The sequence below is a fragment of the Scyliorhinus canicula genome, chromosome 27 (assembly GCF_902713615.1).
Source record: "Scyliorhinus canicula chromosome 27, sScyCan1.1, whole genome shotgun sequence".
Classification (NCBI taxonomy): Eukaryota; Metazoa; Chordata; class Chondrichthyes; order Carcharhiniformes; family Scyliorhinidae; genus Scyliorhinus; species Scyliorhinus canicula.
This window is the reverse complement of record NC_052172.1, coordinates 5,676,660-5,692,524: the sequence shown is the minus strand read 5'-3', so window position 1 is coordinate 5,692,524 and position 15,865 is coordinate 5,676,660. Positions and strand designations below refer to the sequence as shown.

At 42.1% G+C, this 15,865-nt stretch overlaps 1 protein-coding gene across 1 annotated transcript in view; it reads left to right on the top strand.

Moving 5' to 3' along the window:
• The window catches only part of LOC119957790 (mitogen-activated protein kinase-binding protein 1-like), a 107,880-nt gene that overhangs the window by 43,659 nt on the left and 48,356 nt on the right, over positions 1–15,865 (top strand). Inside the window, exons 12-16 of the mRNA XM_038785880.1 lie at positions 1,372–1,463; positions 4,723–4,848; positions 5,570–5,640; positions 9,124–9,245; positions 10,365–10,440. Coding sequence (XP_038641808.1) covers positions 1,372–1,463; positions 4,723–4,848; positions 5,570–5,640; positions 9,124–9,245; positions 10,365–10,440 — 487 coding nt within the window. The remainder of the gene's footprint in view (positions 1–1,371; positions 1,464–4,722; positions 4,849–5,569; positions 5,641–9,123; positions 9,246–10,364; positions 10,441–15,865) is intronic.

The following is a 15,865-nucleotide window of genomic DNA, read 5'->3' as shown; positions in this document are numbered from 1 at the left end:
ACCCAGCAGGGAATCGAACCTGGGACGCTGGTGCTTTGAAGCCACAATGCTCAGCACTTGTGCTACTGTGTTGCCCATAGATGTTCGATTGAAGGTTGCTTTTTGATCTTGTATGGTCATTGTCTTCTGCGATGGCACTGTTAGTTTTTTTTTAGTGTTATCCTGAAAGTTTAATGATTTTAGTACCAGATCATTGTGAAAAGGGTTCTTAAGATGTTTACAGTGCTGGACAATGTACTGTTTTAATTGTAGTACAAGACATTCATTTTAAAGTTTTCTTTCACACTTTGTGCATGGGGCTGGTTTAGCTCACTTGGCTAAATCGCTGGCTTTTAAAGCAGACCAAGGCAGGCCAGCAGCACGGTTCAATTCCAGCACCAGCCTCCCCGGACAGGTGCCGGAATGTGGCGACTAGGGGCTTTTCACAGTAACTTCATTGAAGCCTACTCGTGACAATAAGCGATTTTCATGTATGGTGGCATAAAGGAGCCAACTTGTGCTCTCTCTCAGTGCAGGTACTTTGGGTTGCTGCGCAGTTTAGGACGAAGATTAGTGCGGAGTTCGTTTTAGAAAAGTGGTGCTATTATACCGCAGCATAAATATGTGGCAGTAGACTATTTGTAGTAAATCAGTAGGACGGTAAAGGAATAATATGAGAAAATGGATCATTAGATTAAGTAATATATCAATCTTTATCTGTATAGATTATGGGGGGGAGAAATATAGAAGTATATTTTATTTGTTATTATTGCCCTATACGCTAGGTTGGAGCAGATGGGCGGGGGGGTCGGTTAGCTCAGTTGGCTGGACTGCTGGTTCATGATGCCGAGCAACGCTAACAGCGTGGGTTCAATTCATGTACTGGCTGAGGTTATTCATGAAGGCCCCACCGTCTCAACCTTGCCCCTCGCTTAAGATGTAATGACCCTCAGGTTAAATCACCACCAGTTAATGCAAGCTCTCAAAAGGGAGAGCAGCCTATGGCCCTCTGGGACTGTGGGGACATTTACATTTTATTCAACATTAAGTATAAATTGAAGGGCTGTTACAATTATAGTTGGCTTGGGATTTTGAATATTCACCAACTTCTGGAGCCTTCCTCTTGTGGTTTTGTTTCTGGATCCCCACTCTTTATTGTTCGTTCTTGGGTTGTGGCTTTGCTAGCAAAGCTGGTAATTATTGCCTACTCATTGCCCTTAAAAGAGTGATGGGGAGCTATCTTCTTGAGCAGGTACAATCTGTGTTGAAGGGTCTCCTGTGATGCCTTTGGGTAGGGAGTTAGTAACAAATATTTTTATGATAAACCTTTTAAAACTTCACAAAATAGTTCACTATCTAATTAGATTTTAACTCGTGTACTTTTGCATTTAGAATCTTTGACCTTCAATTCCTGGATGAACTGATGAAAGTTGAGGCTCATGATTCTGAGATTCTATGTCTGGAGTATTCTGAACCTGAAACAGGTGAGTAATTGTGTGAACCTCCTTTTTTTGACTAGTACTTATTTCAATTTCTTTCTGTTTATTGACCTGATGATCCTGAACATACAAATAGGAGCAAAAGTAGGCCATATGACCCCTCGGCCTGCTTCAGCTTTTAATAAAATCATGGCTTGTTTGTTTGGGTTGGGTTCCTCATTCCCTGTCTACCCCTGATAACCTTTGATTCCCTTGCCAAACGAAAATCTAAAGGGAATCTATCTACTTCACCTTTAAAATATTCAGTGACGTTGCTTCCAGCAACTTCTGAGGCAGAGTTCCAAGTCACACAACCCTCAGAAAAATATTCTCTTGATCTCTGTCCTAAAGTGGTGTCCCCTAATTTATTTTAAAAACAGTGTCCTCCTGATTCTGGCCACTCGCATGAGGGGAAACATCCTTTCAATGTCCACCGTGCCAATACCTTTTCAGGATCTTGTATACTTCACACAGTCACCGTCACCCTTAAGAAATAGGAACAGGAGGAGGCCGATTGGCCCCGATCCTGCTCCGCCATTCCATAGGAATCATGGCTGATCCAACATTCCTCACGACCACTTTCCTGTCTTTTCCCTCATCACCCTTGATTGCCTTACTGATGAAGAATTTATCTATCTCAGCCTTAAATATATACAAGGACTCTGCCCCCACAACTCTGTGGCAAGAGTTTCCAAAGAGAGACCACCCTCTGAGAGAAGAAATACCTTCTCATCTTTGTCTTAAATTGGCACCTCTTTATTCTGAGATTATGCCCTCTGAAAAATGAAATAAAATGAAAATGAAAATCGCTTATTGTCACAAGTAGGCTTCAAATGAAGTTACTGTGAAAAGCCCCTAGTCGCCACATTCCGGCGCCTGTTCGGGGAGGCTGGTACGGAAATTGAACCGTGCTGCTGGCCTGCCTTGGTCTGTTTTGAAAGCCAGCGATTTAGCCCTGTGCTAACCAGCCCTCTGGTCCTAGACTCTCCCATAAGGGGAAACATCCTCTCAGCATTTACCCTGTTTTCCCCTTAAGGATCCTATATGTTTAATTGAAATCGCCTCTCATTCTTCTAAATTCCAAAGAGTAGAGTCCCAACCTGTTTAACCTCTGTTCATAAGGCGATCCCTCATACCGAGGATACTCCTAGTAAACCTTCTCTGAACACACACACACACACACACACACACACACACACACACACACACACACACCCCCCTAATATCTTTCCTAGAATAAGGGGACCAAAGCTGCTCGCAGTATTCCAGATGTGGTCACCAATACCTTGTACAGTTGCAGCAAGACTTCCCTATTCCTGTACTCCAACCTCCTTGAAATGAAGGCTAATATTACATTAGCATTCCTGATTATCTGCTGCACCTGTGTGCTAGTTTAGTGTTCCATGAACAAGTACCCTTTGGTCCTTTTTGTGTTGCAGCTTTCTGTAGTTTTTCTCCATTTAAATAATACTCTGCTCTTTTGTTCTTGGACATAAGTTGGTCTTTCCAACCTATCCTCATAACCGTTATGTTTAAGATCTGAATCTAGTTGCTACTTGATTCTTCCTCCAGTCTCAACAATAACTTCATTGTAAATCACCTTAACTTCAACTGTGAGGCTACCCAAAACAAACGTTTGTAATTCTAGCAGCTGTTTTAATACTGTAGCTTTGTAGCTATTGAGGGGACATAGTGTTGAAATTAATGTTAAACTTTCACCTCAGTATGATTAACAGACTCCAGACTGAGCTGAAGAGCTGCAGGGCAGTATGTGATGCACCTTGAGGTAAAAGGATAAACTCTTTTGTTGGAAGCAACTCGTATTTTTACAGTTATCTGTGTTTCAGTATTAAAGGTTAGATTTAATGGATAGGAACTACAGTTAAGAAGCAAGTTTGTAATGTATTTATATTGGTAGATTTTTAATTTCTTGAATTCCCCTTTGCCTTGAGATGTGGTTCAACCACAACTGGTTGAATTGGGCCCTATTCAGAGCATTGCACTTCAGGAATGATGTCTAGGCGTTAGAGACAATTCAGAAAACAATGGGAATTGTTCCGGGAATGAAGAACTTCAGTTACATGGATAGATTGTAGAAGCTGGGGTTTCTCTCCTTAGCAAAGAGATGAGAGGAGATTTAATAGAGGTGTTCAAGATCAAAAAGAGCAGATAGGGAGAAAATTCCCATTGGTAGAAGGATTGAGACTGGAGGAGAGGGAGGTTATGGCGTGAAGAATCAAAGGAAGCATGAGAAATTTTTCACAATGTTTTGTAATTATCTGGCATATGTTTACTTGAGTGTATTGGAAGCAGATTCAATGATAGCCTTCAGAAAATAATTGGGTAATTAGCTGAAGGGAAAAGAATGTCAAGTTACAGGGAAAGGATGGTGGAGAGAGACTGGGAGAGTTGCTCTTGCAAAGAGCTAGCACACAACTGACTGGCCTCCTTTTGTGCTGTAACGGTTATGTGAGTTAAGATGGTTCTCATTTAAAAATGACCGAGGGCCTTTATTCCCCTCCTCCCCCATCTCTGATGGACAGATAGTGGCATATGCCATCTGCTACTATGTGTAGCAGCCGTCTTAGCTCAGTTGGCTTGTCAGCTCGTTTCTGATGCAGAGCGAGGCCATCAGCGCGAGTTCAATTCCCGTGCCAGCTGAGGTTAATCATGAACCACCTGCCCTCAACTTTGTCCCTTGCCTGAAGTGTACCGATCCTCGTGTTGAATCGCTACCAGTCAGAGCTCTCCCTCAAAGGGGAAAGCAGCCTCTGGTCATCTGGGACGATGGTGACTTTACTTATACTTTACTACGTGTAGAAGGATGACCCCAGGGTATCTCATCTCTTTGATTTTCCTTACCTGTGGGGAAAACCTTATCCTTCCTCATTGCTTCAATACAGTAACATGTTGAAATACTCATGTCTCTTAAATAATGTTTGGCAATTTAAATGTTTTGCTGAATACAGGTACATTTAACTTTGGGTAATTTAACAATGCTGGCTGAAGTTAAGGTTTCAATTTATCAACTGCAGCTCATATTGCCATCTCCCAACCAGCATGGAGAACTGAGGCTGAAAGAATTGAGTGAATCTCGTGTTGTAATTACAATTTACCAAGTTTTTAAATGTGCTTATTTGTTTCTATTGCATGCAGGTTACTGAAGAACTCCATTTAATGATTTTCTTATTGGGCAAATTGTTCCAAGTACTTTATTTAATGGTCATGGAATTATATTAATTTTTAATATATAATCATTGTTTAGGAATGAATCTGTTGGCAACAGCAAGTAGAGACCGTTTGATTCATATATTGAATGTGGACAAACAGTACAACCTGGTGCAGACGTTGGATGACCACTCTTCATCTATCACTGCTGTGAAATTTGCAGGTACAATTTTGGAGCCAAAATGGCTACCCCGGAAGTTATCTGACTGCTAAAATATATTGAATTTAAATTCCTTGTACAGATGTGCACCTTTTTTAATAAGTGCCATGTTGACCAAACATGATCTTTTGAAGTGAAATTAATTCTTGGCTTTTAGTTGCAAACAAGTTGAAGTCATTAGCTTGAGTGTTATCCAGCTGAAATTGATAGACTAATAATGAGATTGTATTTCCAAAACGAAATTGATTGGTACTTGACTTAGGACGTTGACAGTATTAGAAAAGTATTGAAGCATCACTGCTGAGCCTGATCTTCCTAGCTGAGATATTTATGCCCATTCGCGATATCTTTCTCAAAGGAGATTTGAAGTATGAACCATGGCTATTTCTTTCTGATTTCTCCATTGAATTGACAAATTGAAATCCGCATACTTGCCTTTTAAATATTCATTTCTGTTAAAGCTGTTTCCGAATTGACATACATTTACAACTCAAATGTTTTGAAAACTTTGCTACAAGGAGATTATCTTCTAAATTATGGAAGACTGCACAGGCAAGAGAAAGGAGATCGATAGCATATGCGAGTTATCTGTACTTGAAGCTTTTGGGTGTTGTATGTCACCTAATCCCATTGATGACTTGATTATTGTTTCCAGTAATGTATATGAATTATGATGGAAAGTTTTAACTTTATTCTGAATTATTCCTTTTGTTCTCCCTTTCAGTAGCCAATAACAATGTCAAAATGGTTAGCTGTGGTGCTGATAAAAGTATCTATTTCCGTACAGCACAAAAGGTAAACTTTATTTTCTCTGGATTAATTAATTGAAACTTCCTGCCCCATTTCCTTTTCAGTCTATGCATTTTTGTGGTGACTTGCCCCAGCCCCAAGGTATGCAGTGACTTGCATACTGAATCATTGCTTGGCTAAAGATGCCCAAATAATTTGTGAAGTACGTGAGTTATATGTATTTGGTTGATTTTGTTTATTTTGCTTTGCTGACTTTTTCAGGCCCTGGCCTGAGGTAGGGATCTCAATGTGCTAAGAATTACTGGGGAAACTCTGCATTGAGAAATGTATTGCTTAACTATTGTGACTAGCTCTTTGCCATTTGTCATTTACAACCTCTACCCACCTTGGTTTCCACACACAAATTGACTTTTCCAGCTCTCTTGCCAATGCAGCTCTGAAAACATAGCATAGAATTACAGAATGGTTACAGCATAGAAGGAGACAGTTGTGTTCCTTCTGGCTCTCTGCGATAGCAACTTGGCTAGTCCCACTCCCCTACCTTTATCCCCATAGCTTCAGAATATTGTCCAATTTGCTTTTGGAAAAACACAATGAACCTGTGTTCATTGAGGGCAGCACGGTAGCATAGTGGTTAGCACAGTTGCTTCACGGCTCCAGGGTCCCAGGTCTGATTCCCCGGTTTGGGTCACTGTCTGTGTGGAGTCTGCACATTCTCCCCGTGTGTGCGTGGGTTTCCTCCGGGCAATCTGGTTTCCTCCCACAGTCCAAAGATGTGCAGGTTAGGTGGATTGGCCACACTAAATTGCCGTTTGTGTCTAAAAAGGTTAGGTGGGGTTACTGGGTTATGGGGATAAAGGAGATAGGGTGGAGGCGTGGGGCTTAAGTAGGGTGCTCTTTCCAAGACTTGATGGGCTGAATAGCCTCCTTCTGCACTGTAAATTCTATTCTCTAACCTGCCTTCACCACATACTCGAGCAGTGCATTCCAGATCCAAACCACTCTGCTTTTAAGAAATAAGTTCCTCATGTCACAGTTACTGCAGGAACAAGAGATGACCAAAAAAAAAACTAATACGCAGGTACAGCTGGTAATATGGAAGGCAAATGCAATTTTGGCCTTCATAGCTAAAAGAATAGAGTACAAAAGTAGGGAAGTGTTGCTGCAAATGGCAAGTTGCAAAATGCAAGTAGCTTTGGTGAAGCCACAACTGGAATACTGTGTACACTGTTTTGGTCCCCTTGTTTGAGGAAGGATGTAGTTGCATTGGAGGCAGTTCAGAGGAGGTTTACTAAATTGATTCCAGAGATGAGGCGTTTGAATTGTGAAGAAAGATAGAGCAGTTTAAGCCTATACTCTCTCGAGTTTAGAAGAATGAGAGATCTAATTGAGTATACATGATGATAAAAGGTATTGACAAAGTAGACATAGAGCAGATGTTGCCTCTTGTGATGCAATCTAGAATGAGAGGTTATAGAATTAGGGTAAGGGGTAGCAGATTTAAAACCGAGATGAGGAGCAATTACTTCTCGGGTTGTGAATCTGTGGAATTCATTACCCCAGAGTGCAGTGGATCCCAGCACATTAAGTAATTTAAGGAGCAGGTATATAGATTTTATAAATATGTAGTTGGTTGAAGGATGTTGGATGTTTCGCTTTTCTTGTATAAAGAGTCAAAGGTTTTGCTCCTTTTTACAAACACCTTTATTTCACTTTAACAGACTACACAAAACTCTATCATCCATCACATCACCTGACCCAAAGGCCACCTGAAGCCCCTTTACATATGTGTCAATTATTGGATACTTAACATAAATGAGACAACTAATTGGAATGTCTCTTAACCCATTACTTAACAAAGGATTATGGAGAACAGTCAGGAAAGTGGAGTTGAGGCTGAGTGGCGATCAGCCATGATCGTATTGAACGGTGGAGCGGGCTTGAGACGCTGAATTGCCTACATCTGCTCCTAGTTCTTATGATCTTAAATGGGCTCTCAAGCCTGCACCACCATCAATAAGATCCTGCCTGACCTGATTTTTCCCTCACCTCCACTTTGCCTGCCTGTTCCCCATAATCATGTGCTCCCTTATTGTTAAAAAATATGCCTTTTTCAACTTTAAATGTATTCAATAACTTGGGTCCCCACAGCTCTCTGGGGTAGAGAATTCCACATATTCACAATTTTCTGAGATGAAATTCTTTGTCATCTTTGTCTTATTCTGAAACTGTGCCCCCAATTCTAGATTATCCCCTCGGAGGAAACATCCTTCCAGCAGAGATTACTGGGTTTGTGAATGTCTTAAAGTGATCGTGTCCCAGAAATACTTTGTCCAATTGTTATTATCTATAGTTAGAGGTTGATAGTGTTTGGATAAATGCTCGATAATTCGAATCTTTATATAGCATTGGATGAGAGATTGCAGTACTTGTACCTGACTTTATTAATAGAGTACAAGAGCAAGGTGATTGTGCTGCATTTATACAAGACACCAGTTAGACCTCAGCTGGAGTATTGTGTTCAGTTCTGGGCACCACACTATTTAGGAAGGATGGGGACGCAATGGAGAGCGTGCAGGACAGCTTTACAAAAATGATTCTGGGAATGAAAAACTTCAATTATGAAGATAGATTGGTGAGGTTGGGGCTGTTCTGCTGGCGAGGAGCAGGCTAAGATTTGGTAGAGGTGTTCAAAATCACGAGGGAGCTGTACAGAATAAATAGGGAGAAATTGTTCCGTTTTGTAAAAGATTGAGAATGAGGTGGATTTGCAAAAGAAGCTAATGTGATGTGAGAAACCTTTTTCACATAGCAAGTGTTCGAGACTGGAATACCCTACATGGAAGTGTGGTGGAGGCATATTCAATCAAGACATTCAAGAGGGCATTTGTTGTTATACAGATGATCATCTCTGCAAGCATATAGGAGAATGGCATTAAATCAAAATGCTCATGAGAGCACGCGTAGGCATGATGGTCTGATTGGTCTCTGTCTGCGCCATAACAATTTTGTGATAATATCGTAAGAAATACAAACAGTAGACTGTTCGGCACCTCCGAGCCTGCTCCGCTATTCATAAGATCATATCTGCTCCAGTATTCCTCACGTCCACTTTCCTGCCTATTCCCTGTAACCCTTGATTCCTTTACTGATCGTGAATATCTATCTCAGCCTTAAATATACATGGACTCTGCCCCATAGCTCTCTGTGGCAAGGAATCCCAGTCCTCTGAGGAAAGAAATTCCTCCTCCTCACAGTCTTTAATTGGCACTCCTTTATTCTGAGAATATGCCTTCTAATCCTAGACTCTTCCATGAAGGGAACCATCCTCTCAGCATTTACCCTGTCAAGCCCCTTAAGAATCCCATATGTTTCAACGATATCATCTCTCATTCTTCTAAATTCCAATGAGTAGAGTCCCAACCTGTTTAACCGTTGTTCAAAAGCAAATCCCTCCATACCAGGGATCATCCTAGTGAAACTTCCCTGAATCTGAAATCCAATTCGGTCTTTATTTTTTTTTGACAGTCCGGAGATGGAGTTCAGTTTACAAGAACTCACCATGTAGTCGGAAAGACGACCTTGTACGACATGGATGTTGATATCACCCGGAAATACGTAGCTATTGGCTGCCAGGACAGAAATATTAGGTATGTTTCTTCTTTTGGAGGTAGGTTGCAGCTGGTGAGGAATGTCAACATTGAGAATGAAACATTTCCTATCTTTGGTACCCACTGGTGGATAAAACATTATCTTTCCTGCGCCCTCCCCCTGCCCAAATCAAATTGTAAGATTTAGGTAGAAGAAAATTAATTTGCTCTTTCCCTTGTGTTAATTGGGATGATGTAATTTAGATCTTTGGAGAAAAGATAACTGAGGAAGGATCTGATCCAGGTGTTTAAATGCAGTGAGCCGCACTATTATAAAGTATAAGTCTGAAATTTGTGTCTGTAGTTTTTTTTTGTCCATTTATGGTATTTGCAGTTTTGATGGCAAAGCTAACAAAGTAAGCTGCCAAGTCTAGGGGGGAGCAGAATTAGTTTGACATCAATTTTGGTCTGAGAGAAAACATTGCTTCTTTCTTTGGTTATTCTCTCCCAAGTCCCTCATCCCTGACCACCAGTTTATGGCTGATATAAGAATGGAAAGTGAGGTATAGCTGTTACAGTCAATATTTAATTTTGGTTTGCTACGGGTTGTCATTTTTAAGCAGAGCACTTCGCTCACTACAAACCACAATGGAACCCTATGCTGCAACGTATGGATTTGCAATAAATCGAGGGCTAAAAGGTGAAAGTTTTGGGGTTTTATTTAATTGTTCTTGGTCTTAAAGAGTTTGAGATTATGTAAATAGCTGACCAGAAAGATCACAGGAATGGTTCTTGATCTGTCTTGATCTTGGCTAGAATTATGTTAGTAGGTTTCAGAATTGGTATTTGACTACTAGGTTAAGGAGGGAAAGATCTAGCTCAATCTCTATTCCTGATGGCTATCCATATATATCATCAAGCTAACCTTGCTGAAAGTGTAGAGGACAGAATTGAGTCGAGCTTTGATGTCACCAAGCCAAATAGTGTTGATGCTTGTTGCTATTGAAGCTCCAACATGACTGATACTCCGACAAATTGGTGGGTGATGGAAGGTGACCAGTGCCCAAGAAACTATTCCCAGCAACAAATGTGTTGTAAGGAGAGGAGTGCAGAGGCAGAAAGAGAGTCTACTTTTATAAAGCCATATCTTTAATTACACTTTTTATATTGATGTTGCAGAGTATTTACCATCACCAGCGGGAAACAGAAAAAGTGTTTCAAAGGTTCACAGAGTGAAGATGGAATCCTCCTCAAAGTAAGAACACGAGTTGCTGCAGCATCTGAAGTAGGACAGAATTTATTTAATGCTGTCTTTTCAGTAGTTTTACAAAGGATATAACATAGAACATACATAGAACACAGAACGATACAGTGCAGTACAGGCCCTTCGGTAACGCTTTACCAAAAACAGTGCTGTTGCACTCAAAGTTCTTAAGAACTGGGTTCAGAGATGGTGGATGCATTGGTTTTAATCCTAATGGTATTTCATTCAAGAAACATTCAAAGACCGTAGACTAAATTGCAGTGTGACTTGCATCAAAAAATTCAGGTACAACGTACAAAACTCCCCTATTCAAGAAAGGGCAACAGAAAGCTGGAACCTTTAGGCCACATAACCTGATATTGGGAAATACTGGAATCTATTAAGAAAGTAGCAGGATATTTCGAAAATCACTTCCAGAACACACACAGCATGGGAATGAAGAGGCCATTCCTAGTTGATCCCAGAGAATGGAATCCGTGAGAGGCTACAAATAGAGTACAGGGTAAAGCTTTGGCTTCCACATTTAAGGAGGGACAAACTTGCATTAGAGGTAGTCAGTGAAGGTTCACGAGATGGATGAAGGGATTGTCTTACGAGGAGACAGTGTTTGACAGGGTAGATACTGAGAGGAAGTTTCCCCCATGAGCCAATCTAGGTCTGGGAGCTACCAGACGCCAACAGTGGGTAGGATAATGGACAGAAGCCCCAATATTTTATTTTAATTTTGTAAAACTGAGGAAAAGAAACCTCGCTCCAGGCCTTACAAAGAAATAGGAATATGGTGCATTAAAACCAACTTTATTACTAACACAGTATTAAAACATCTTTAACATCACACCAGAAAATAGTTTACAATTGCCCCTTAAACTTACCAGTGGGCAGCACGGAGGCATTGTGGATAGCACAATTACTTCACAGCTCCAGGGTCCCAGGTTTGATTCCAGCTTGGGTCACTGTCTGTGCGGAGTCTGCACATCCTCCCCATGTGTGCGTGGGTTTCCTCCGGGTGCTCCGGTTTCCTCCCACAGTCCAAAGATGTGCAGGTTAGGTGGATTGGCCATGATAAATTGCCCTTTGTGTCCAAAATTGCACTTAGTGTTGGGTGGGGTTACTGGGTTATGGGGATAGGGTCGAGGTGTTGACCTTGGGTAGGGTGCTCTGTCCAAGAGCCGGTGTAGACTCGATGGGCCGAATGGCCTCCTTCTGCACTGTAAATTCTATGAAAACGATGCTAATCATTACAGTGAATACAATAACCCTTGACTGCTAGCATTACACCACGTAAATAATATAAACCCATCTCAGGGCAGCATGATGGTGCAGTGGTTAGCACTGCTGGCTCACTGCACCGAGTTCCCAGGTTTGATCCTGACCCTGTGTCACTGTCCGTGTGGACAGTAAGAAGTCTTACAACACCAGGTTAAACTACAACAGGTGAATTTCACCTGAGGAAGGAGCAGTGCTCCAAAAGCTAGTGTTTGTAACAAACCTGTTGTACTTTAACCTGGTGTTGTAAGACTTCTTACTGTGCTCGCCCCAGTCCAACACCGGCATCTCCACATCATGTCATGTGGAGTTTGCACATTCTCCCCGTGTTTGCGTGGGTTTCGTCCCCACAACCCAAACATGTGCTGGGTAGGTGGATTGGCCATACTAAATTGACCCTTAATTGGAAAAAATGAATTGGATACTCCAAATTTATTTTAAAAAACAAAAAAACCATCTTGGTTCTCAATCCACAGATAAAACAGCTAGCACTTGAGAATACTTGCTTTACAGAGATGTGGTTTGAGAAAGAAAGATCTTTTGACACAGATTTAAAGAAAAGACCTGACTCTATCAGAACCATGCTGAAAATCCGGCTGTATTTCCTCAGATGATTCTCCTAGCTTGTTTCCGCACCCATTTCCAGCCACGCTGCTAATCTGTCTATAGACATATAGATCCATAGAATTCTTAGTGTAGGAGGCCTTTCGTCCCATGGAATCTGTACTGACCCTCTGAAAGAGAGTCCTACCTAGGCCCACTCCATTGTAACTCCACCTAACCTGAACGTCTTTGGACACTAGGGGCAATTTATCATGGCAAAACCACCTAACCTGCACAACTTTGGACTGTAGGAGGAACGGAGAATTCCGCCCAACATTTCCAAGTTTGTTGATGACCCAAAACTTGGCGGAAATCTGAGTCTGACAGAAATCTGAGCCTGAGGAGGACATTAAGAGGCTTCAAGGTGATTTAGACAAATTGAGTGTCCTGACAAATACATGGCAGACGCAATATAATGTGGATAAATGAGAAGTAATCCACTTTAGATGGAGAAACCGAATGGAAGAGTCTTATTTAAATGGTGATAGATTGGGAAATGTTGACTTGCAAAAAGCCCTGTGTTTTCTAGTACACCAGTCATTGAAACAATCATGCAGTTGCAGCAAGCAAGTCGGAAGGTAAAATATTCAGCCCACTGAGTCTATACCGATCCTCTGAAAGAGCCCTATACCTAGGCCCTCACCCTATCCCTGTAACCCCATAGACCCACTAACCTTATAACATTGAGGGACAATTTAGAATGACCAATCCACTTAACCTGCACATCTTTGGTATGTTGGTCTTCATTGCAAGAGGATTTGAGTACAGTATCAAGGATATCTTGCTGCAGCTGTACAGGTCCTTGGTATGACCACACCTGTAGTATTGTGGGCAGTTTTGATCTCCTTACCTAAGAAAGGATACACTTGCCATAAAAGAAATGCAGGGAAGGTTCACCAGACTGATTCCTGGGATGACAGGATTGTTGTCGAGGAGAGATTAGGTTGACTCGGCCTGTTTTCACTGGAGTATGGAAGAATGAGAGGGGATCTAATTGATGGGGCTGGACAGACTGGATGCTGTTTCCTCTGGCTGGGTGAGGTGGGCCATTTGGAACTGAGACAGAAAATCGGTGCATGAGGAGGCCATTAAGCCTTTGAGCCTGCTCTATCATTCATTATGACCATTGCTGATCATCTAACAAACTCAATAGCCTGATCCTACCTTTCCCCATACATCCTTTGATCCTCTTTGTGCCAAGTGCTATATCTAACTGCTTCTTGAAAACATACAATGTTTTGACTTCAACTACTTCCTGTGGTAATGAATTTCACAGGCCAACCACACTCTGGGTGAAGATATTTCTCCTCATCTCTGTCCTAAATGATCTACCCTGTATCCTCAGACTGTGACCCCTGGTTCTGGACATCACCACCATCAGGAACATCCTTATTGAATTTTCCATGTCTAACCCTGTTAGAATTTTATAGGTTTCTATGAGATTTGCCTCCTTATTCTGAACTCCAGCAAATACAATCCAAACCAACTCTTTCTCTCTTCATATGTCGGCCTTGCCATTCAGGAATCAGACTGGCAAACCTTTGCTGCACTCCCTCTAGAGCAAGAACATCCTTGCTCAGATAAGAAGACCAGAACTGCACACATTATTCCAGGTGTAGCATCACCAAGGCCTTGTATACTTGCAGCAAGACATCCCTGCTGCTGTACCCGAATCCTCTCGCAATGAAGCATACAATTTGCCTTCTTTACTGCCTGCTGCAGCTGCATGCTTACCTTCAGTGACTGGTGTATAAGGCCACCAGGTCTTGTTGCACATTCTCCTCTCCCAATTTATGGCCATTCAAATAATAGTCACCTTTTGCTACCGAAGTGGAAAACCTTGCATTTATCCAAATTATTCTGCATCTGCCATTCGTTTGTCCACTCACTTAACTTGTCCAAATCACACTGAATGATCTCTACATCCTCCACACAGCTCACCCTCCCTCCCAACTTTGTGTCATTTGCAAATTTGGAAATGATATATTTTTGTTCCTTCATCTAAATAATTTATTTTTTATTTATTTTCGTATAAATTTAGAGTACCCAATTAATTTGTTCCAATGAAGGGGCAATTTCACGTGGCCTTTCCATCCACCCTGCACATCTTTGGGTTGTGGGGGTGAAGCCCACTCAAACACGGGGAGAATGTGCAAACTCCACACGGACAGTGACCCAGGGCTGGGATTCGAACCTGGGACCTCAGTGCCGTAGGCAGCAGTGCTAACCACTGTGCCACCATGCTCCCCCCTTCATCTAAATCATTAATATATATTGTGAATGGCTATGATCCCAGCACCGATCCTTGCGGACAAATGTAAGATAATGCATTTTGGTAGGTTGACATAGAGGGGAAATATACAGTAAATAGGAAAACTCGTAGGAATGTAGAAAGTCAGCGCGATCTGGGCGTACAGGTCCACAGATCTTTGAAAGTGACAACACAAGTGAAATGAAATGAAAATCGCTTATTGTCACAAGTAGGCTTCAAATTAAGTTACTGTGAAAAGCCCCTAGTCGCCACATTCCGGCGCCTGTTCGGGGAGGCTGGTACGGGAATTGAACCGTGCTGCTGGCCTGCCTTGGTCTGCTTTCAAAGCCAGCGATTTAGCCCTGTGCTAAACCAGACGAGGTAGTTAAGAAAGCATATGGAATGCTTGCCTTCATTTGACAGAGCATTGAGTATAAAATGTGGCAAGTCATGCTGCAGTTGTATAGAACCTTGATATGGCCGCACTTGGAATATTGCGCACAATTCTGGTCACCACACTACCAAAAGGATGTGGAGGCTTTGGAGAGGGTACAGATGAGATTTATCAGGTTGTTGCCTGGTCTGGAGCGTGTTAGAGGCTGAATTGACTTGGACTGTTTTCATTAGAACAACGGAGATTGAGGGGCGACCTGATGGAGGTCAACAAGGTTATGGGAGGCATGAGTAGATGGGCAAGTGCTCTTTCTCAGGGTGGTGGGGTCACCAGTCGGCATAGGGTTTAAGGTCTGTGTGGCAAAGTTTAGAGATGATGTGCGAGGCAGGTTTTTTACACAGAGGGTGATGAGTGTCTGGAACGTGTTTCCAGGGAGGTTGTGGAAGCAGATATATTAACGGCATTCAAAAGGCATATTGGCAAATACATGGATAGGATGGGTATAGAGGGATATGGTACAGGGATGTGCTGAGGGTTTTGGCCAAGGGTGATATCATGACCGGTGCAGGCTCGAAGGGCCTGTTCCTGTTCTGTATTGTTCTTTGCTCTTACCCCACTAGTCACTGCCTGCCATTTGGAAAAAGGCCTGTTAATTCTTACTCTTTTCTGTCTGCCAACCAGTTTTCTACCCATCTCAATACCATCTCTTACCCCACGGTAGCACAGTGGTTAGCATTGTGCTTCACAGCGCCGGGGACTTGTGTTTGATTCCCAGCTTTGGTCAGTCTGTGCACGTTCTCCCCGTGTCTGCATGGGTTTCCTCCAGGTGCTCCGGTTTCCTTCCACATTCTTGAAAGACGTGCTTGTTAGGTGAATTGTACATTCTGAATTCTCCCTCAAAC